The following is a 23,334-nucleotide window of genomic DNA, read 5'->3' as shown; positions in this document are numbered from 1 at the left end:
GAGGGGCCAACCCCCAAAATTTTTGGTAATGATTTCTAGGTCGATTTTGCAACTTTTTAGAACACTTATTTTAATTCAAAAATAAATGTTTTTCAGCCCACCCTATTGTTCGTCTAATTCAATTTTTTTCATGTAGTACAGCTTCATTTCATGTCCTTTTTTTCTACATTCCAATTCATGTTAAAGTAGTTGCATTTTTACTTCAATTACATCATTGTTTAAAGGTTTACTTTTTTTTCGTTTGTCAATATTATCAGTTGGGGCTTTTCTTGCTTGCAACCACACTGCATGTGCCCTCATTTGCAGCAGTGACTGGTGTCTCTGGAGAGGGACTTAAACTTTGTGCTTCGTGCACACTTTCTACGTAAACATTATCCTCTGGAGGCGATGCAGTGCTGCCAGTGCTGACCTCTTCTGTGCATGGCTCAAGCAGAAGTACATTATTTGCAGTTTCTGCAGAACAAATAAGACAGATTAATTAAAGATAAGATACTTGTGCTTTGTGGTAAGCACAACCACAATAGAAGACAAACCTGAAGGTAGAGGTAATATCGTAGAATTCAAAAATGAATCATCGTCATATTGACATTCAAGTGGATGCAACTGTGATGCTATCATATCTGCAAAATGAAGAACAACCATAAGAAAAATTTTACAAAGTGTAGTCTACATAAACACACACTCATTCATGTTAATTAGCATGTGTAACACTTTTTTTCAGAGTTGACTTACTTTCTACACGGTCCAAAACAACACCATCTTTTTCGGTGTCATTGCCCTTTTGTGGTGAACCACCGCCAGTGGTGAATCGTTCTTGGCTGGCCAAAGAGGCCCTCTTTTTTGCTTGGGCCTTCATGTTTTCCCATAATCTTCGAAGCGTACCCTCTTCTCTAACTGCGAAGGTCGAGGCACCATTGAAATCTTTTGTAATTTCTCGCCAGGCATCATTTTTGTTCTGTGTAGTCACACTATCAGTCTTCTTGCATTCAATAATATTGCGATATGTTCCAATGCAAATGCAAGTCAGAAACAGATCTTTTTTATGTGGAGAAAAATTTTGTGATTTTTTTTTTCACATTGCATGAATTACATTTAACACTCAAGAAAAAATTGTGAAATATTTATTTTACACTAAACAGCCAAATACAAAACAGTAAAATAATGTAGCGTAGTGAAGTCATTTCAGAAAAAATAACATTAGCCCAATGTTTATGAAAATAAATTTCTAGTTGGCAGTTGTTGTGTCTTGATGAAAAGCATTCCATTACCGGCACCTTTAATTATGCCATAATTAATTTATTTTAATTATTCGGCACCTTTCCATTAACATCTAGCCGTCTGAGTGGTGAGAGCGTCTGCACGACGTTCAAAAGGATGTTGGTTCGACACCGCTGTAGAGCACGCGGCTGTGTGTGGGCAAGACACAGGCCAAAATAATGGGACCAGCTAACTCGATAACTGTATGGTTCCTTTGCTGCATCCTGTTGTCTGTTGTGTTGCATGTGTAATCGCAGTGTACTGTATGTTGTCGCAATGGGCGCAAAATAAAACATGTTATTATTAACAAAGCCTGAGCACTACTTTAAACTGGTCTGGACAGTTTAGCACCCTGTAGCCTTGTAGTGGCGTTGCCAGGATTTTAAACAGCAAGAAGTTGATCCCTGCAGATGTACCCCCTCCAGTGTTGCCTTAGGCAACACCAGTAGCAGGTGGAGGCTAACCTTCAGAAAATTTGGAAAAATGTCTCCCCTAATTACTAAAAGTGTGATACATCTTTGGTCACAGCGGTAAACCATAATCTCTTCGTGGGAAAATTGTAACATAAGATTCGCGGATCCGTTCGTCTGTATGTAGGGGAAGGTGGGGTAAAGTGGAATACCTAAGGGTTAATTCAGTACAGTTCACTGATTTTGCCAAAAAATTTAACTTTTTTTATTTGAGTGTTAACTCTAACATATTTCGACAATTTTTAAAATGCGCTTTTAATGACTGCCAGCTTTTTTATATAATTTTTTTTAATTTTAAAATTACCTCCAATAGTTCACTTTACCCCACATATGTGGGGTAAACTGGACCGTTGTAAGTTTTGAGCAAATTTCGTAATTTTTTTCCATGCAATCAAATTATTTACAACTAGCATCATTAGCGAAGACATTATGAAACTTCACAACTGCAGTTCATAAGTCCATTACGGACCAAACTTTGAATTTTTTTTTTAAAAACAGAGTTCACAGATAAAGTTGTCATCCTCTTCATTGCAACCAGCTCTGGCTTCATGCGCCCACAGGATGTCCTTTGGTGATAACGAGGCATTCTGAAAAACAAGAATATAACTAAGTTAAGAACCAGCTCGTCTACTCGATCATGATTGGTGGGATATTCCGCCCCGATAGCTTAGTGGTTGCGAGCCCGGCTCAAGATTACGCGACTCTCGGGGTGTGCGCTTGAGCAACGCATTTCAGGACTGCTCTCCATTTAGCGGCACTTAATGGATGGAATAATTTCAGGCAACAACACCTCAGCAATTGGAACCTTCAGTCTGCCAATCTCGGTAACCGGCCCTGCGTCAAGACCCTCTACAAGTATGCGAAACTACCAGGAATAACCTATCAAGGCTTTGTCAGTCCGAGGATAAAGATTCAATAACCAACCAACCATATCAGAACAACTATCTACTTGAGTGCTAATTAGGCCTACACAGCTGTTGTGTAAAATAAGCTACAAGATTATAAGTAACACAGCACTTAATTCGGTCAAGAAATCATAAACAAGAAAAATATTATGACGGGGTAAAGTGGATCACCACTGGTCCACTTTACCCCACCTCTACATTACTACTAATTTAACTGTTGTCCAAATTTAGGCTAGTCAGCAACAAGAGTGAATCTACGTAATGCGTACGTGATATAGTGAGGCTCATTTTTATCATTCAAAAAAACTTCTACCTTATGTACATAAGATACAATGTAAGTTACCATACATACCTTTCAATAGATCAGAGGGTGCAAAAAGTAATTTCCGTGCTTTTTCGTGTCTTCTTAACCATGAAACCTTGAATAATGGCGTGTGCAGCTACTTTTCGTCATGCTTCACTAAACTTAATGGTATCCGCACAGTAGTGAAACTTTAATAGCAAAAAAAGGCGGGGTTCCACTTTACCCCGTTGGTCCGCTTTACCCCACCTTCCCCTAATGACCGAAAAACAAACATTCTTTTGAAACGTCTATTCAAAAAGTGTATTTCTGTAAAATTAGCCCGCGGCTATCGAAAATGAGGTGCAACGCGGTACACCACTAAAAACTTGTCACTACAATCCAAACTACTTAGATAAAAGACGGAAATTTTGTCCAGCTAGCAAGCAATAAGCAAAACAGTTAAATATGCGACCAACTTCCAAGTAACAATTTTAGGAATGATCAGAATACATGGCAATATCTCAAACGCACGTAAGCAGTTAATGTGACGTAATAATGAAAGGAATTGTGAAGCAATTCTCAACAGGTGTTCAAAGGCGATGATGCAATGTTTCAACAGGCTTACGAACGATGGTGCAATCTTGGCTCATTTTTTAGGAAAAATTCCATGACGTAATACGCTAATATTCAGTAGACCTGAACGGTTTTATATGACGTTTGATTTGGTGAACAATTGTCTGGAACAATCTTTAAAAATGAAAGACTCACTATCAAAGTTCTATGAAATGTAAACAGTAATACAAACGTGTTACGTAGGCCTACATTCATTTTTGAGCGATGAAATTGGGAAAAGTCCACCATCCCGCATCAAAACGGACTTACAAACGTTCTCACACGCAACCTGTCTTGCTCTTACAGTTTCGGTATGGTAGTTTAGTATCGGGTCCTAAACTAATCTCATTTTTCTGGGCGTCCCAAGAAGACGTGAGCTAAAGGATGACAGGAAGCCGTGGCGCCAGTGCCGGATTATGGGGGGGCGGACCAAAAAGTGGGGTGGGGGCCCCCACCTCAAAGAAAAATATCTACTAATTTTTTTAGTTGCACAGCTGGAGATTACTGCTTTAATTTGTATCTCAAACAAGCAAGGGCGGCTCACCCATATGTGCTGCGGTGCTACAGCACCCCTGCCCAACCCCAGTTATTCAATTTTTCTTCGTTTTCTTAACAAAAACATATTTATTTGATACTTTCATATCCGAAAATGGTACGGGTTACGGGTCAAAGTTATGATAATGCTGCCAATATGAGTGGCAAGTATAACGGTCTTCAAGCTCTTCTGCGCGAGAAATGTAGTGTAGCTCATTATGTCCCTTGCACAGCACATTCACTTAATTTAATCGGTAGCCTAAATGTCATGTAGAAACATGCCGTTCTGCCGCTGAGCTTTTTGAATTGTTGCAAAGCCTTTATTCATGGCTCGTCTCGTCTACTCATCGTTGGCAAGTCCATCGAAAATTCCTAGATGGTTTACCTGTTTTGAAGACTTTATCTGATACAAGATGGTCAGTTAGATATGATGCAGTTCTTCTTCTATCGAGTCTTCTAAAGTTCGTTGATACACCACAGATTTGTAGAAGTTTATATCGTTTTCCAAGACATCTGGCTATTAACACCCCCAAGGACTTGTTTTAGACACACAGAAAGACACCAATAAATTTTGCAAATCGTAAATCGCGCAAAATTTACTCGATTTACGTTTCTTTTAACTAATTTATGGAAGCATTTTCAGAATGGCCTACTCTGTTGGGTTTTTGTGTAGTTATTGAGTTTTTGTGTAGCTGAGTTTTTAGTGTTCTCTAATTTTAGCCGCAGTTTTTGCCCGTTCGTGTGTAAGAGCTATCTTTAATAAGTTAATAGCTGTTTATCTGCTAACAAATTTCATACAAATATTACTCTAAAAGTGTTTTCAGAAAGCGCTATAATCCATTATTTGAGTGTAATTTTTCAAAAATTTTCCGGGGGAGCATGCCCCCGGACCCCCTAAAATACGCGTGCCTTCGGCACGCTCTAACCCCCCTACCACTTTTATTGCTTCAACCCACCAGGATACGCCACTACGCATCAAGTGGTGATGGCTTTAAATCAAACACTTTGTTGTTCTCTTCAATTCATCAAATATTTGGCCCCCCCAAATTTATTTCTGGCTACGCCACTGGTCCGCTGTTTGGGGCTCGGTGCCACAGATACATGCAACTGGGCCCGTGTCGTAGCCCCACTCCACCATTCGTTTTTAGCGAAAAATGTCACTTGATAAGGGCCCCCACTTTCAGCTCAGCCCAGGGCCCTATACACCCTTAATCCGGCCCTGCGTGGCGCATGATCGACACTCGTTTTCCTGGATCGTGAGGAAGTGCCTTACCAGATCCCGAAATCCGAAAATAAAACGGTAAAAACAGGAGGAAGAAGAAATTTTATGTTTGAAAAAGTTTCATTCAACAAAAAACAATGCAAGCGCACTAAAACGATGTTTAATCTATTTTCCCGAATTGCCAGTTCTGCAGAAATAGTTATTATTTGGAATCGAAAAAAAGTTTTGGCAGTCGCGTTTTTTTTGTTGATTTCGTTCCATTTACACCAAACTTTTTTCGATTTTGACTATATTTTTGGGCTTGTTTTATCGCTTGTGACGATTGGGCTGCTTTTCAGTAACAATTGGGTTAAAAATTAAAAAAAAAACATCTGGCAACCTTGATGTTGGCATCACATTGAAATTACCAAGGAGTTCTTGAACCCCTTTCTGGAATGGGTGAAAAGTGATGGTTACCTGCAATTCAAAATGTGCGGTTAACTATTAAGGAGTCTTACCCGATTTTGTAAAAGACTCTTGAGATTCAACATTCACGTGCCCCTAAGAACAGATCTCGCACCGCTGGATTGACGATTTAAATTGATGAATTAGAAAAAATATTAGGCTACTTCACATATCAGTGTTTGCTTTAGATATTATACTGTAGGAATGTAGAACAGTAGATGCGATGTAAAATACATCAAAAAGTGTTGTCAATTAAAAGTAGGCCTATGCCATTTGGACTTGAACTTTTTCAGCAAAAGCAACGACAATAGCTACAAGAAACGAATCGGCTACCCCCCACTAGTGGGGACAAAATCTAATTTTGGAGTCGTAGCTGAAAAACTCTCAAATGAGCCTCTGGCAACATTGCATGAAAGTTGCTGGTTTTGCTGAACAGATCAACGGAAACAGTTGCAGTCTGTATGGAAAATTAAACAGTTTTCTGCAGCTTTAAATTTGATTTGAAGTTATATGATTTCAATGTAGCATAGGCTTAAATGAGCCTAGGTTTTCAAGCTAGGCTATTTTATGGTAAAATCAACCTAAATTGCTTTTCTCTTGAAGCGAGCTTGTAGATTAAGTTAAGAATCAGGAATTCGGCCCGAGTTGAGATTTTAGCTGATGATGTGTCGTATCGTCTTCAGTGGTGAACAACCGTAAACGCGTGATTATAAAAATTGCACATTTGAATTGTTTGAGTAGTGGTTTTGTTCATTGTTTTTGCTGTAGCCTAATATAATTACAGTTGATCCATTGTGATGTCTGATATCGATGAGGTGGAAGAATCGGATGCAATTAATTTTGCGTCAGCCATACCAACAGGAAAGAGAAAAAGTCTACCCAGCATTGATACTGATGGCACAACAACCGATGCTTCTAGTTCTGGTATTATAATTTCTGCAATATAGGTCTAGCCTATATCAAAGATTTTTGAAATAAGATAAAACTGTGTAGCCTATGCATCTAACACTACTGGTAGGCTAATTTATGATGGAATCTAAGCCTAAATGGAACTGCTGGTTAATAGTTGGGCCTAAAACCATTTGCAAAATAAAGACCACAGATTGTATAGTGTAAGTAGGAGATGTACGGTAACCTAACCTAAGCCGTAGTGTTTCTGAGGGTAACGCCTAGAACATCACACAACTAAGGCGAAAGAGCCATGTCCATTGAGTCCTGTCTTTGTCATGAGTTACCAAGGGGGTGGGGGGAGGGACTTATATAGGCTACCAGTCCCAGGTATACAAGTTCTCTCATTTTCGTAAACCATCATTTTTTCCCGATTAGTTTTAATTTCTCTTTCGCCTGAGTTGTGTGATGTTGTAGGTTTTTGCGTTTCTGAGATGCTTAACACTTTGTGTCACATTTTAATAAGTTATGAAATCTAGTTTCAGCTAAGGGTAGGCTACTTACATTTTTTTACAATTTAGCTTCCTAAACCTGCCAATTTTTGTTTATTCTACAGGTGCAAATAAAAGTGAACGAGATAGAACGTTGCGTGAAAACAAGGTAGATTTTCAACCGCACAAGGATTCAGAAAGCAAAGAAGCGTCAGCCATTAAATTTCCGACGACTAGTCACAGTCACACCAGTAAACTGAGTGTAGGACCCGACAGTTCTTTTTACACTACATCTGATCTTTCCGTTTCTTCTGCGGGGATGGCAAAGATCAAGGAACAGATTGACTCCTTCGAAAATGACGTTAGTTCAGGCGAGGAATCTGAAACACTGCCTGAGATTGACGCTGTGGGAGAAGTAAATTGTCCGCTGGTCTCCGCCGGTGTTGATGAACCCGAAAAGAGTGATGTAAGTAGCCTGCAGTTTATGTTTATCTGCAACCGATTGTTACTAGAAGACTAGCTGGCATGATACACAGCGACTCGCAAATAGCTCGGCTTTTCGAGCGAGTTCAGCCTTGTACTGACTGCCAGGAAAAGCACCCCTTTTCTAGCCTACATAGCCTGCACTTAATTGGGAGATGTGCGCTGGAGTAACGCACTTCCGGTACTCTTTTCTATTCAGCGGCACCTAGTGGATGGATTAATTCGTTGGCTGCAATAAACAACACTTCAACTAGACCAGCAGAAACTTCACATGCTGCAAGGCCCGCGTCAGTGTTTCGAGGCCTGCAGACTACAATCATGCGACGCGACCAAGATAAAGCGTTTAAAACGTTTAAATAATTAGAATAAAGATTCCAACAATCACTCAACTCTGTAAGATTGGCAAATAGTTTATTTGAGACTTGGTTTTGAATCTTTATCCTCGGACTGACAAAGCCTTGATAGGTCATTCGTGGTAGTATTATTCCATTATTCCATTCACTAGGTGCCGCTGAATGGAGAGCAGTCCTGTGATGCGTTGCTCAAGCGCACACCCCGAGAGTCGAACCAGCGACGCGTGATCTTGAGCCGGAGAAACAACTAGACAGTTTCGGTTGCCAGGATTAATGGTTAAATTGTCTGCTTACACTTGATATATTACATTTAGTGGCTATTTCCTCTACTAGAAACTGCTGAATCTAAATCTTTCCTTGAATTTAGCTTCTCAGCTGCAACGAAAACATTAGGCTATACTTTATATTTACATAATAACTCAAGAAACACATGCTTTAATGGTCCAAGTAGCTTACTTGCTGACTGCAGGCTACTTTTTCTTTACTGCATAGCCGGGTGGCAAAAGTGTCTTCTGCCCGTCACTCCGAAGAATGTTGGCTTAACACCGATTCGGAACATCCTTGCTTAGTTACAAAAAGTATCCAGTATGACTAGGATCCGAAATTGGTTCTTTCCAGCCAACAGTTGAGCAAGAGGAAAATCTGCAGAAAAACAACGAAGCTCCGAGTCCTGAAATGACCACGTCTTCTCATCAATTTCAACCTTCCAGGGTGGAGACTGCAAAGGAAGGGGATACAATGACAAAGTAAAAAGCACATCAAACCAAATTCGTATGACAATGATTGTTCACGATTTTGCAGAAATGTACGGATACGCCGCAAATTCTACGCCGTAGATTTGCGGCGTAGACTTTTTGTTTATACGCTAACGCTTACGGCCACATTTTTTTGGATAGTTGTCGCTTGAGGCTATGCCGTAAAGTTTTTGCGGTTTTTAGCGTGTAGCGTCAACGTATACTTTTTAATGTCTTTTTTTCGCTACAACACGCCAATACCTTCCAGCGCTGCAGTTGAAAGAATGTTTTCAATGGGAAAAGACATATTGAAACCAAAACGCAACAAAATGTCAGATGAACACTTTCAGATGCTTGTGTTTCTTCGTAGAAATTCAAAATAAAACTTGTTTGTTCCGAGTGGTTTATACCGCGTGAATGTTTGGCACCCAGCAAACAAAATGAGTTTACGCTAGTGTAGCCTTTGCGCTGACGCCGCCAACTTTTTTTACAAGTTACGTTGACGCATACGGCATATGGTTTTTTGAACGTTTGCGTTAACGCTGACGGCGTCAATATTTTTTGTATACGCGTAGGCCTACATCACTGCGGTTTTGTGATTGGATTGTGTACGTTACGTATACGAAAACGAAAAGTATTAGTTTGTATTCACACCAACTTGTTGTTAGGGGAAGGTTAAGGTTTTTAAAACGTAGGTTTTTGCATAGTTTTTGTGAATGAGTCTGATAGAATTTGTTACTCAATACGATGATGATGATGATCTAATATTATTTTTGTTTTGTAACTAAAAAAATCCTTGTGTAAACCAATTGTCAAACTTAATTCCTGGATAAACGACAAGAATTAGGCTATAGCCTACTTCCACTTTTTTTTTTCTATTAGTGGTTTTCGCCTGATGGCTGATCTTGTACAGGGTGCGACAGAAAATCGTACCACATTTCAAATTGTTATTGTACCAAAGCTGTAGCAGTCTAACAGGAGGTTGAATTGAAATTTTGCAGCAAAGGACCTACCATTTGTGTTTCATGTTTTAGTTTTTATAAGTAGGCTAAACAATGTTTTGTGCACGTTTTTAAAATTTTGTATCTGTATGTAAAATGGCCTGGACTGGCGAACACCGTGCATTTATTGTGGAAGATTTCATTAGACATGGGGAAATTAAGAAATTTTAAGACTCATTTCAAACTAAACTATAACGATCCTGGTCCCAATCGAAAATCTGTAATGCTCTGACCTGTGCCCGGAGTCAAAAAATTCAGAGCTACAGGTTCAGCACTAAAGCGACAGCCACCTGGAAGGCTTCGAAGTGTTCGAACTCCAACAAACATCCTTGCTGTAAAAGAGTCAATTTTGCAATCTCCTATTCGTTCAGCTCGCAAGCATGCCTCGGCACTGAAGCTTTTGAGCGAAATGAGCGAAATACATCAAATGGTAACCTTTTGACTTTGAGATGAGACAATAAATGTTTTGATTGCTTATAAATTTTGTCTCTTTTTCCTAGTTTGAAATGTGGTAGGTTTTTCTGCCGCACCCTGTATTTGTCAAGTTTTAATTATTAATCGTGTTCAGAAGGCGAACTTTTTCTACAAAATTTTATTGCAGCAATAAAAGTCAAAAATTGATTTTTTTTCCACTTTATAGGATTGAAGACGTAATGCAACCGCTAACGATGGAATGGGCTTTTGGTTTTAATCGCCGCATACCTTGCCTCAACCTAGCAAGCCAGTCTCGCAACGCCATTTTATTTGCTGCCTCACACGTCTCCGTATTATATGACTATGAAAATAACTGTCAAAAACTACTTCAAGGACACGTAAGATTGCATGGTCACTGGTCAGTTTATAGTAAATTTTCTGATGATCGTTGTCTGGTAATTGTTTATTCTCGGACTGAGAAAGCCTTTGAAAGATTATTGAAGTTTCGTAAACTTGTAGCGGCTTTGAACCATTGACGTCCGGTCATCAAGGTTCGCAAAGTGAAGTTTTCAGCTTGTTAAAGCGTTACTGCTCTTGAATTATTACATCGACTAGGTCCCGCTGATTGGTTAGTGCGTTGCTTCATCCGAGGGTTCAAGCAGCGTTGCTCCATCTTCCGTAGCCTACCTTTGCAGTTGCCTACCATTGCAGAGCAATAAGATGATATGCTACTGGGTGGTTTTACCAAGGTAGGCTTTCGATCAATTTCAGACAAATACTTTGACCTGTACGGCATGCAGTGAAGACAGGCGTTGGGTGGCCACTGCTGATGAAGGTCCCAATAGTTGTGTCATCATATGGGACACTTTCTCTGGGTTAGTATTGTTTAACTTAGCCTACGGTACCGTCCACGTTGTTGGAATTTTCATAGAATCTTTTTTTTTGATTAGTTTTGATTGATTAATTGTATGTTTATCCTCGGACTGAGAAAGGTTTCCAAAGCTTAATCCTGGAAGTTTCGCGTAGGCTACTTGTAGAGCTTTGAACCTTTGAGCTTTGAATCTATGTAAAAATGACGGATTTTTCTGTCTGGGTATACAGCACAGAACAGATTTTTCGTTTTGGTCAATTTAAAGTGGACAAAATCCATCTGTGACATCACAGGATCCCAGTCAAAGTATTGTTTGAAGCGCACCCACACGGCGTGACACTGATTGGAATGTCTCACGACGCGAAGTATTTGGCGACTGTAAGCGCTGGAATGCCTCAAGAGGTGAATGTGTAAAAGCTACTATTTTTTAGTGAAATCTGCTATATGTAGAACTCTTGTGTGAGAAGCAGATAATTGTACAGATAAAGTAGTTTTTACACCTGCTCGCAAGTTTTGATTTATAGACTTGTTTGTGCATGTTGAGTGATATTAAAATTGTTAATCTTGACATATTTTCATTCTTAGCAAAAATCTTCGAATCTCATTTTCTGCTTAATAATTTTTTTATTATTAAATTCACAAGCTTATCTTGTTGCGAAAAGTATGTGAGTCCAAATGGTATCCAACAGATAGCTGCATGGGATTGGACGACAAATTCAGACGTTCCCATTGGAAGGATATTATTGGACGATATGTGCCAATTGCAGACCTGCATTAGATTTCATCCTTTCAACAGCAAACTATTCCTCACCAACAGTGAAGATGAAGCGTTCTTTTTTTCATGGGTAAGATCTAGTACTGTTGAATGCCCATCTTTTCAGCCGCCTAAACTCGGGTTCAAACCCGCCGTTGAACAGCCAACGCTTGTTTTGTCCATTAATTATATCAATAGCTGTTCTTCAGACAAAAGGAATAACAACGTACACTGACCACTATGTCACAGTATGACGATGTTTTGTATTTCAAGTTTGGGTGCTAAAAGTTTTCATCAGAAAGAGGACACACCCTTATGCTTTTATGACAATGAAATGCTGTCACTTCGCAGTCACTTGTTGGCAAGTGAAATTACCGACATTTGAAGAAATTCACTGAGACAAGTTTTGTATGTCGCAGGCTTCAGGATCCCTTGAATACGACGCCCCTTTTATTTCGGACGCTACTTTTAACAGAAATGTTGGACTTTTTACGCAATCTGTTTTCCCAGTAAGATTTATGAAAATAATGAAAATGAAGTTGGTGAAAAGCTGAAACTAATAACAATATGTGTTCAATTTTAAAAGTTTTTTCAAATTTTACGCTTTCATAACATTGTGCCACAATGGCGAGTATATTTTTAGTTTTATCGTATTCTAGGTTTTTGGTGAACTTAGATTTATTGAAGCGTGAAGATATCGATTAAATGGACGAACGAAATAAAGTCAAGTTTTGTGTTTACCTTGAAACATATCATGAAGTGTCTCTTAAAGACGTTGCCCTTGATCTTAGACTAGATAAAGACTCAAAGTATAAATAACAGCCAGCTAAAAGGACTAATTTACTCACCGAAAAGTACTGTCAACATTGTTTTCAAGTACAAGTTAAAACAAGGCGACTTACTTTGTTTTCTCAGCGGGACCTACCACACCGTGCTTTGAGCGCCACTTTGCTTGGTAATATTGTGGTATGGGAACCAATACGACCCACCAAAGCATCTGGAGGTAACATTGCAACTGAGTACAAGACTTTTTCCCCAGACAGCAAATCAATCGTTTTTTACATTGTCTGCAACGTCTGCAAACGTTGAGTCAATCTAAAATACGGTTGATTTGCTGTCTGCGTTATACTGCATTTCCCTCGCATGCAGACGTTAAATCAATGTAAAAATGACGAGTTTTGGTGTCTGGGTCCATAGCTAGAAAGTATCGCCCCTTTACGTCGACTCACCATCCATAGACATTGAATCAATAAGCAAAACGTACAAATTTAGCGAGCTTGGTCCATGCTGCCTTTTTGCTAACTTTTTTCAAAGTATTTAACGTTGTTTGACGTAAAGACACTTTAGATTACATTGTCAAAGAAATAAAACTTTTTTGCGAGATGACATAATTTTTGTTTCCAGGCGCGGTTCCTGAATATAAAAAGCGTCCTTTGAAGCTTGTCCGCGTCAAAGACAAAGGTCTGACCGCCATTGCTCAAACCGATTGCTATATTGTCACCGGAGACACTGCCGGTCACGTGACCTTCTACGACAGCAACCTCAACCTGATCTGTGCTTATACAAACTTTAAGGTTGGCCCGATCAACGGCATCTCATTCAAGCATGAGACCAATTTTTCCTCAGAACCGTAAGTTGAACTTATGATTTGCAACGATGACTTTCGATTTTGTATGTGTCGTGGAAATGTTTATCCTCGGATGGAGAAAGCTTTTTGGAAACACAATTTTGGCAGTTTTGGGTACTTGTAGAGGCTTTAAATATTTAACGCAGGCCTTTCATCAAGATTGGCGGATTTATGATTCCGCTTGTTGTTTGTCCGCTTATTAAATTGTTGTTTGTAAATTGTTCAGAGTAGGACGCTCATCCAAATAAGCCATTAGAACTCACTATCTTTGCTCTTTTAAGTTAAATTCAAATAATCTTAAATCTTTTTGCTTTATTGAATTTTACATGCTGCTCGCTGTACCTTCTCCCATGAAGTTATAACTATCTAATTTTTTTTTATCGCTCATTGCCCACCTTTTTCTCCCCTTGAGTGGGGAAGGGGACTTTTAGATTTTTTCAAAGTTCTTTTAGGACATGAAAGGTGAACCTGGTCTTGTCATGTTAAAAACATGCAAATGTTTTCACTACGCAATACGCAGTATAACTGTATCTTCGTTTTCACTTGACGTTGAATTGATGCAATCGAATTGAAATCGTCGATTCTTTGACAGCCTGGAAAGCACCGACTTCCCGACCGACTTCACAATTCCTTCCAACACTTTCGCCGTTCGAGACTTCATCCTGTCCACCAAGGCGGCTGAGGTCGTCCACGTCAAAACAGACGGGACGGTAGTGACGCGAATCCACAAAGATCACGACGCGGCAGTGCACGGGTTGGCAGCTTCGCCCAACAAGTGAGTGCCGAACATTTGTGCTCAAAAATGCTCGAACATTTGTTTGTGGAATCCAAGTTTACAAATTTTGTAGATTAGCAAGCAAGAAGCTTTTACGTCGTTTCAGTCGTTTGCCACACGTGGCAATCTTGAAGAGATTTACAGCAAATAGAGCCTATAGCGAAAAATTATTCTCAAAGCTTAAAACTTGTTTGCTTGGGTATCACTGCATGATTTCATTATGACAGGGCAAGGTCAATTACTGTTTTTTTTTCATTGAAGTATAGTTAAGGCTTCGTAATTTCACTTCTTCGTAGGACTGCCACCAACTATTTTAAAATGCGTTGATTTTTTTCTCTTATTATCCTTTCTGAAAAAAAAAAAATGAATTGTTTTGATTTTCCTACCAGGCCATGGATTTGCATTGGAGGTTATGGAGGCCTGTTGCAGCTTTTAAATTACGAAACCAAGTATGTTTCTTATTTTTTTATACAACATTAGTTATTAACACGTCGGCTGAATAGCCGAGTGGTGAGAGCCCTGGAACGGCAATCGAAAGGGCGCCGGTTCGACACCACTCAAGAGCACGCGGCTGTGTCTCTGGCAGGACACTCAAAGGCATGCCTTAAGGTGGACACGAAGATTGGCTTCCTTGCCTTCCAGTCCACTTAATCTAAGTCTTTAACCACCGGGTGTAAGCCTAACCAAACCAAGCCTGAATACGACAAACAACAAGTTATTAACATATAATCTCCACTCTTCTCACAGTTGGGCGAACAACATGATTCTCACACACACTGCTTGCTCTTGTGAAGAAAAGTGAGAGAAAAATGCCTGGCTTTGTTATCAGTTTTGGATAGCTATGCAAGTGGGCTACTGCACATCCATATGCTGTCAATGTCTTGTCAAGAAGGTGTCACATTCACGATTTTTATTTTTTAAATTCAACCATTTTGCTTTAACTGTGTTGTTGCTTTAGGAAAGTCATGGTGACTCGAGTATTTGAGCACAAGGCGAAAGTGCGCTCTCTCGCCTTTAACCACAACGGATTGCAAATTGGTGAGTGTAGACCTCATGGACGTCTGGCAAAAAAAACGATGTTAAAAACCTTGCTGATAACAAATTTATTACGTGATGCGTGTCTTGTTTTTTTTTATTTAAGTTATAAAGCATTGCATCCATCGCTAATGTGTGTTGCTCTCTGAGCTACAACCTATAACACAAACAGCTTTATCACAGCTGTATGAAGGCTCAACCAAGTCCAATACTAACCCAAACCCAGCCGAGTAATCTTTTAATGGTGAGTGATGAGTGAAATTAAATTTAATGCCTTTCGACAAGGTATTTAATGTGACCCGACAGAGTGTCGAACTCAGATTACCTGGCTCAGAGGTGGGCGCTTTACCCATTAGGCCAGTGCATGCGTAGATTTCGCCATACAGGAAAAGGTGATGGCAGATGTGATTATGCAACAGTAGGGTCTCCTGTATTGCTTTTATATTACTCTGTATCATTACGAATAGAGTTGATTAAATGCGAACTTCACAAGTTATCATTCTAATCATTTATCCATTAAAATGTACCGGCGGGAAACTTTAAACCCGGTTGTCATTTAGCTGTTGGAATGGCTTCTGGTGCAATCCATGTCGTTGATGCCATATCACTGTGTGATGAGATGTCGATTCACTACGCTCGTGATGCAATCACGCACTGCGTTTATTCACATGATTCAAAGTTTTTGGCTACTGTGGTAAGCAGACGTAATTTCAATTTTTAGGTGTTGGCTACTTCAATCACTAGTGAATTCTACGGGAATAAGATTAACATGCAGCATTCCTAACTATTTGTATTTTTTGTAATCATCCTTGCAATGTCTGAACTCATTAGCACGGTTTGTTTGCAAAGATGGTTATTGCTTTTTTTTCTGAAAGAATCCGCCGGAGTAGGATTTAGCATCTCATCATCATCATCATTAAGTTCCTCTTGTCAAGGGTTGGAGGCAATGAATCTCCAAGTTTCTCTGTTTGCAGCTGGCAATTTTCTATTTTTAACAATGGTATAATACGAAAATCTGACGTCAGCATAACTATGCGTAGCCAAATTACAAAATGAGTTTTCAACAGAACTGTTTTGATTGACTTTAAAAAAAATGGTTTTAAGAACAATATTGCTATCTCTTTCCAGTTGTTTTACTGGAATTCAAGTTTGATTTTTTTACAGGACGCAGGTTATGTCACCACTGTCTTAAAATACTACAAAAGCACAGAGTGGAGATATCTCGGTCGTTACAAAGCCCATTATCAACCCATACAGGATCTTACCTTCGGATTTGACCCTGACTCTAATTTTCCAAGGCTCCTGACATTGGGAAAAGACAGACTTTTGGTAAGAAACGAGAGAAACTGGCACCGTCACCCAGCCAGCAAATCTATCACTTTTTACATTGATTTAACGTCTGCAGACGTTGAATCAATGTAAAAAGTGATAGATTTTCTGGCTGGGCAGCGGCCAAAATGAGAGATTTTGTCTTGGAAAAGGACATAATTAAATTGGGCCCACTTAAATAACGTGTGTGAACCAAAATGTGGTTTTTCATAACTTGATTTCATTTCATCTCATGAAATTCCTTATAGCCGGCTGACACACAGGCTTACAAAGCACCCTGCACGAGTGCACCCATAAAAGAGCAGTGAATTCTTTCCACATTTACTTTTCCGAAAGATGATATCATCTTACTGGATTATCTTATATATACTATTTTACTATTTGTTGCTTGTTCTTGTAGTTTGCCTTTGATAATTTTGAAGTAAATATATATTTATAGATTTGCTGACATGGCCATGACCCAGACAGCAAATCAGTCATTTTTTACATTAATTCAATGTCTGTTGACCTTGAATCGGTGCAAAAAAAACGATTGGTTTGCTGTCTGGGGGTAGTTTTCTTTTGATATATTTCACTTTCAAGTGGAAAAGATGAGAGACTTTTTTGCAGGTTGAGTATGACCTTCAATCAAGCTCTCTACATGATCTTAAGCTATTGTCAGTTGACCGTATAGAGCAAAGTGCAATTCCTCTGTGCATAGCCTGGTATCCGCCGGTGTGCAAGGAGAGCTTTCTTTTGACAAGTAACAGCCAGTACAAGATGAAACTGTATAATGTAACAACCAAGATGTGCAGAAGAACTTTTCTGGGACCGACATTTGGAAGCCCAGTCAGATTGTGAGTTAAACATACGGAAAAATATTTTCATGACTGCAATAGCTTAATAATAATATAATGCTTGTTTTATAAAGCGCTGTATCCATCGCAGAATGTGTTGCTCCTCAGCGCTTTACAAAGCAGGGAATGTCAAAATTTGAACAAGTAATTTAACATAGTTGAACATTGAAAGAAATAGTTTGATTTAACTAGTTTGTGTTTCGTCACCTAGCTTTAAGTTCAATCAATCAATGATTTATTTGTCAGTAATAGGAACATAGGCACATGTTTGAAATATGCAAGTAATATACACAATGCAAAAGTTGCACAAGTTCCCATACCGACAGGGAGACAACGAGACGACCATACGGTCTACTAGTCAATTGCCACCCTACGGAAATGACGATTTTGCCATTTATTGTCGTACGCAATTTTCAAAATTGCTTTGTTGAAATTTGCAGAATCACTGTTATTCCTGCTCACAATTCCGATCCATCTTCGAATCGAATGCTCTGCTACGCCACCGGCAATCAAATCGGTCTTCAGCTGCTTCCGTTAGATGGCAATCCTCATCGTTCTTTCTGCTCGATAGCGCACCCTGGCCGCGTTGAAAAACTCATTTGTAGCAACGATGGGAAATACATATTTACGGCTGGAGGAAAAGAGAACGACGTCTTTATGTGGTTCGCAAACATGAGGTAAACAACTAGGTCTTCTTTGACTTACACCTGAAAATGCGACATAATAATAAGCTCCCTCATTCACTCACTCTCTCTCTCTCTTTGACTCTCTTTTTCTCCGTTTCGTGAAATAAACTGAACTGAGTCAGACTTCTCTGCCATCAGGGCCATGGAAGGAGTGGCGTCTTTGGGCGGCGAAGACTTGGTTCCATTCTTTGGATTGCTGGACGGAGGGAAGGATGGGGAAATATTCACTGAATTGGAAAACTACTTCTACTACGCTCAGCTACGCCACCAGGGCATCAATTTTACGGAAGAAAGAATTGCATCGCGTGTCATTCCGCTTGAACAAGTTCCATTTATAATGAGAGCTCTGGGCTTCTATCCTTCAGAGCAAGAGGTAAGGTTATTGTAGAAGAATATTTTCTGATTGCGATGAGCTTAGGTTTTCGATTTTTTTTTCTTGAAATGCAAAAACAATTCGAAAACAGTAGGTTCAGTTTATAAAACGGTTGCAACTATGGCTAAACGGTCAGTTAAAGCGATATCCACCCAGAAACAGTAGAGCATCTACTATTCCTTCATCCAATCACTAATGTGGCATAACTACACTACATGAATCATTTCTTTTTCACAAGCTTAATACAAAACGTCAATCATTCTTGTTTACATCGGTTTTGTGCAGCCCAGAGTAATAGGCTACCTAGCTGGTTAAAATTTAAATTAATCGAGCAAGAGCACAAGGAAGTCAACCTACTGTCTATCTGCACATATTATTAACTACGTGGTAAAACCAGTGACGGATCAAGGGGGAACAAGCCTCTCCTCTAAAACACAAAAAAGTAACTTTATTTACGGTGTAGGCTATTTGCTAGGTCGGATTAATGTAAACCTACACATGATTGTGTTTTGCTAAACACGCCCCCGCCCATACGGCTACTTGCTTGATCCGCCCCTGGTTAAATCTCAACCGTCCGGTGTTGATGAGAGTCGAACCACTGATCCTCTGAACGTATGTCGGACCTTCTCACCACTCGACCACGTACATGAACATTGAACAAACGCTGTTTTGTCTACATTAGGTTGAAGACATGATGAACGAAATGAGGTATGGCCAATACGTCGATACCGGACAATGCGCCACTGAAATCGATCTTGGCGACTTTATTAAACGTGAGCGGTGGCGTAAACCTGCCTACACAATTTTGCCTTGACTTTTTTTGTAAAAGACCTCAAACGTTAATGACAGTTTGACAATAACGTGAGAATAATTTACTTTTAAGAAAATTGTTCATTCATGCGTGTTTAATGTTTATGTGTTTTGAAAAGGACTACCGGCTTACTCCTGGTTTTCTCAAAAATTGATATTTATTAAACTATTAACTGTATTTTTTTTTTATAAATCTTTTATTAACTTGCATTAAAAAATGTACAATTCAAGACAAAGACACAGATCATGTCGTCATCAACGCCTTTTTTTTATTCTGCAGTATACATCAACCACAGACCTGCGTTTGGTCTCTCCCCAGACGACCTCCATCACGCATTTGAAGTGCTAGGGCACAGCGTTGGAAACAAGAAAGTTTCTGTAGACAGAGATGTGCTTCTCAGCGCGCTACAAAGAAAAGGTTTGGCTAATTGTAAATCTTATTACTTCACTCAATATATTCGTTTTAACAAGGAAAGAATTTATTACCAACTTTGAGTTGTTTGGGTCAGGCCTACTAGGTTTTATAGCTCAATAAAAAAAAAAATACAAGAAGAGATATTTTATAATTTTAGGATTGGTCATGTCAGAGAGGACTGGTTGGCACTGTAAGCTATTATACTTGTTGTCACTTGACAAGCCCAGCAAACGATGACCCCATAAATGAACAGGCTCGGAATGCCGGCGCATGGAATAGGAAGATTCTTATGTGTTATATGACTCCGTTGGGGCACGTCATATCGGAAAGTCGACGACTACGCCAGACTTGGCAAAACTTTCATAGAAATGTCACATTATGTTAATATGTTTGAACAGTCGCCGTGAATTCATACCCAATAGTCTTCCTTTCAGTGAGCCAAATTGTTATGTTATGAACCCAAACGGCGCACACTCTCCCTCAGGCTTTAATCAGACGATGGTTACCACTTGTTTGATTTTAATCAAGTTCAAGCATATAAAGCATTTTCAAGTACAAGTTAAGCAAACTATGTAGTTCCCTGATCAGTCTTAGACCACAACATCGACTATTGTACCATCTTGGAATGGAGCGGAAGGTTTGCGTGTCTTCGATGGGATAGAAGGCTGGCTGCTTTCTAGTAGCCCTCAGTTAACTCCGGAAGACATTACCATCCTGAGGTGTTAAAAAGATAGACTCTCCTCCCCAGAAGCTCAAACGAAGAAGAGGAAATTTAAGAATTCAGAAACTTTTGTTGTTAGACTTTAAGTTGCGAGCCTTTCAGTTATGTTGTGAACGCATTGAGCTAAAACATTCTTGAAAATTACAGTAATGCTATGTCATAATGTTAATCAGTTCTTAATATTTATTGTTACGTGCCAGGGGAGCATATGACGGAGTGTGAGCTTGCTGAGTGTCTGGCTACATTGCTGGGATTTTACCCTGAAGGTGGCAGTGTTGAGTTGGGAGAAGCGTTGGACCATGACGAAGTAATCGGAGATCTTGAGCAAGTTCTATCGGAAGCCATCTCCCCAGCCATGTTTGCCAGTGAAATTTTGGGCTTAAGCTTATATGGTTAAACAGTAAATTTTATGAATTTACAAGAGCTGTTGCTCTTGCGTGGTCGACTCGTTGAGGAATGCGATAGCCTAACTCTTTTCAGAAATAACTTTGTCACCAATTTCAATTTTAATGAAGTTAGATATGTGAGTGACGTCATCATATAAATCTTTCCCTTCTTTTGTACCAGCCAGCAAAAGTCACAGTGCATCGTATTCAACGTGGCAACACTTGAATCTAAAAAGGTTTCTTGTTATCGCTGAGTAGCCATAACAAGCACAACGAAGGCATGACTTCTGTTATGACGAAGGAATGATGTATGGTTCAACATGCATCAGCGGATCACAATCTTCACATGTAGCTTTTATGCAGCGACCAGCGATCTACCTTTTTACCAATTTTTAAGCCTACACGTAATTAGCTTACTACTAAGAACTTTGTGTTTATTATTTAGCAATTTTACTTGTTATGTTGAAAGTTTATTCATCTGTAGCCTACCTATACCTACATATATTGTTTTGTTGGTTTTGCTTTCTTTCAATATTGACCATTTGTATTATTTGCACTTTAAAAAGTGTAACAATGAAATGCATTGCAATTTTATCTTAAAATTTGTTTTTACACCAATCATTAAACTAGCTTGAAAAAGCAATCATTATTGCAGCACTTCGGCGTAGCGCAAAAGTGGTAACTTTTAATAGGTGGCAAATGCCGAGTTCTGTATCGCATTATTTATCTCGCTTATTTATAGTTGTGCTATTAAAGTTTTAACTGAAGTTGTACGACGACTGAATTGCAAGCAACCCGAACAAATTATGTTTGGCAGGCTTAAAAAAGCCAGACATACAATTTTAAATAAAGTAAACAATATCACACCAAATCAGAAGAATCGGTTTATTTAAATACAGAGCTTTCGCCACACAAGTGTGGCTTCATCAGTATAAACTTATTCAAATAGAACTTATTCTATTCTTATTCTATTTGAATAAGTTTATACTGATGAAGCCACACTTGTGTGGCGAAAGCTCTGTATTTAAATAAACCGATTCTTCTGATTTGGTGTGATATTGTTTACTTTATTTAAAATGTTTTGTCACACCGTGCATCCCAGTGGATCATCAGTTGAATTATAGGAAAATTTGATGAAAAGTTTAGGAACGAAGTTTTGTTTTGGAATACAATTTTAAGTTTCATAAACCGTTTAGAAGTAAAAACATCCGCTTTGCTACAAGTAAAGTTTTCTTATAAGTTGCCTACAAAGAAAGATTTTGTTTAGGTTAAAAGCGTAATTTCAATGGCACTTGAAGATCTAAGGGGAGGGGGGCAATTCCGTTTGTAATTACGTCACTACTCAGCTAAAAAGTGATGGAAACCAATTACAAACAGCATTTGTCCAAGCGCAAAACATGTTTGCGTGTATTTAGATTCCATCTATTCTGTTGTGCCAATTTACATGAATTACGACAATAGAATTTTTTTTCCATTTTATTACCATTCACATGAATGTTAAGAAAATTAAGATCCGACACTCCTCAAGCTGTAAGAACCGCCAGTTCAAAGATAGAGGGAAGTTTTCATGTGGTATGTGTCGGAGAGGCGTTGGCAGGAACTCTATTTATTGCGCTCATTGTAAGAAATTGTTTCACCACAAGTGTTCAGGGGTTGGTGGCTCTCTAATTCAAAATTCTAACTTTATGCAAAAGTGCAGCGATGAAGTAACGGTAGTTTTGGAGCCAACTGCTGAAAAGCTTACAACCGGTGATACAGAGTATGACGTCGCGCCTGCCTTTTACTATCTTGGTGACATGATTGTGTAATCGGGAGGCTGTATGTATGCCATGCAAGGCCGAATTTAGCTGATGGAGGGCCCGGGGCACTTTTAGATCGGGGGCCCCGTGCAAAAAATTTTTTCGCGCCTGCAGCGCGAAAAACCATCTTTACGTCTACAGTAGCCTACTATTAATCCAGCACTGCACTGCACAGCATTTTGCAGAAGTTTCAAAGGCTGAAAAAAAAGTAATAACACAAAATCACAATTTTTCCACGTAGGGGGCCCTTTAAAACTCGGGGGGCCCGGGGCACCTTTACCCTCTGTCTCCCCTTAAATCCGGGCTTGATGCCATGGAAGTGAGGGTGCAATTGGCTTGTAAAAGTTTCCGTGAGTTCATCCCTATCCTTACAGACAGGGATATCTCCTTCGGTAGCCGTGGTCATGTGTATGAGGAGTGTCCTACGACCTATTGTATGCAAGTGAGATCTAGCCCATCACTGTCGAAGAAAAAATTCGCTATGTCATAACGACAATACCATGATAGGATGGATATGCTAAGGCCTTTTTGACCGAGTGACGATGGAAGAGCTGGGATTCATCAGCTTGGAAATGTCATGAGATGGAGAAGGATGCGTTGGAACGGAAAACGTGTAACGCATAAAAGAAGCTGCGTGGCTGAAAAAAAATCCAGTTTTTTGACGTCCATGGGAATAACCCTCGAGGACTTCCAAAGAAGCGTTGGCGACAATATTCGGGAAGATCTACAACTGGGAGATTTTGTTTCGGTCGAACCTCAGGACCTGGTGGCTTGGAGAAATGCCATTAGGCAAAGCAGACATTCGTTGGCGTCTAACACTCGCAAT

At 39.4% G+C, this 23,334-nt stretch overlaps 1 protein-coding gene across 2 annotated transcripts; it reads left to right on the top strand.

Annotated features, from left to right (window-relative positions):
* Positions 1 to 6,501: 6,501 nt before the first annotated feature.
* Positions 6,502 to 21,435, top strand: LOC145787615 (cilia- and flagella-associated protein 251-like). 2 transcript variants are annotated; one of them, XM_082599386.1, is made up of 21 exons: positions 6,502 to 6,651; positions 7,232 to 7,572; positions 8,561 to 8,688; positions 10,318 to 10,489; positions 10,863 to 10,966; positions 11,256 to 11,364; positions 11,652 to 11,807; positions 12,136 to 12,225; positions 12,632 to 12,719; positions 13,121 to 13,346; positions 13,936 to 14,118; positions 14,508 to 14,567; positions 15,077 to 15,156; positions 15,714 to 15,847; positions 16,318 to 16,482; positions 17,092 to 17,318; positions 17,759 to 17,995; positions 18,143 to 18,377; positions 19,060 to 19,150; positions 19,468 to 19,605; positions 20,524 to 21,435. In XM_082599386.1, exons 1-21 carry the CDS (start codon positions 6,525 to 6,527, stop codon positions 20,718 to 20,720), a joined length of 3,288 nt encoding a protein of 1,095 aa, XP_082455512.1. In that variant the 5' UTR covers positions 6,502 to 6,524; the 3' UTR covers positions 20,721 to 21,435. The 2 variants fall into 2 exon arrangements, with proteins under 2 accessions (XP_082455512.1, XP_082455513.1); XM_082599387.1 differs by lacking the exons at positions 6,502 to 6,651; positions 8,561 to 8,688 and having other exon boundaries at positions 7,436 to 7,572.
* The last annotated feature ends 1,899 nt before the right edge of the window (positions 21,436 to 23,334 follow it).

This window comes from Aplidium turbinatum, chromosome 18 (assembly GCF_918807975.1).
Source record: "Aplidium turbinatum chromosome 18, kaAplTurb1.1, whole genome shotgun sequence".
NCBI lineage: Eukaryota > Metazoa > Chordata > Ascidiacea > Aplousobranchia > Polyclinidae > Aplidium > Aplidium turbinatum.
This window is presented reverse-complemented; position numbering and strand designations above follow the sequence as displayed.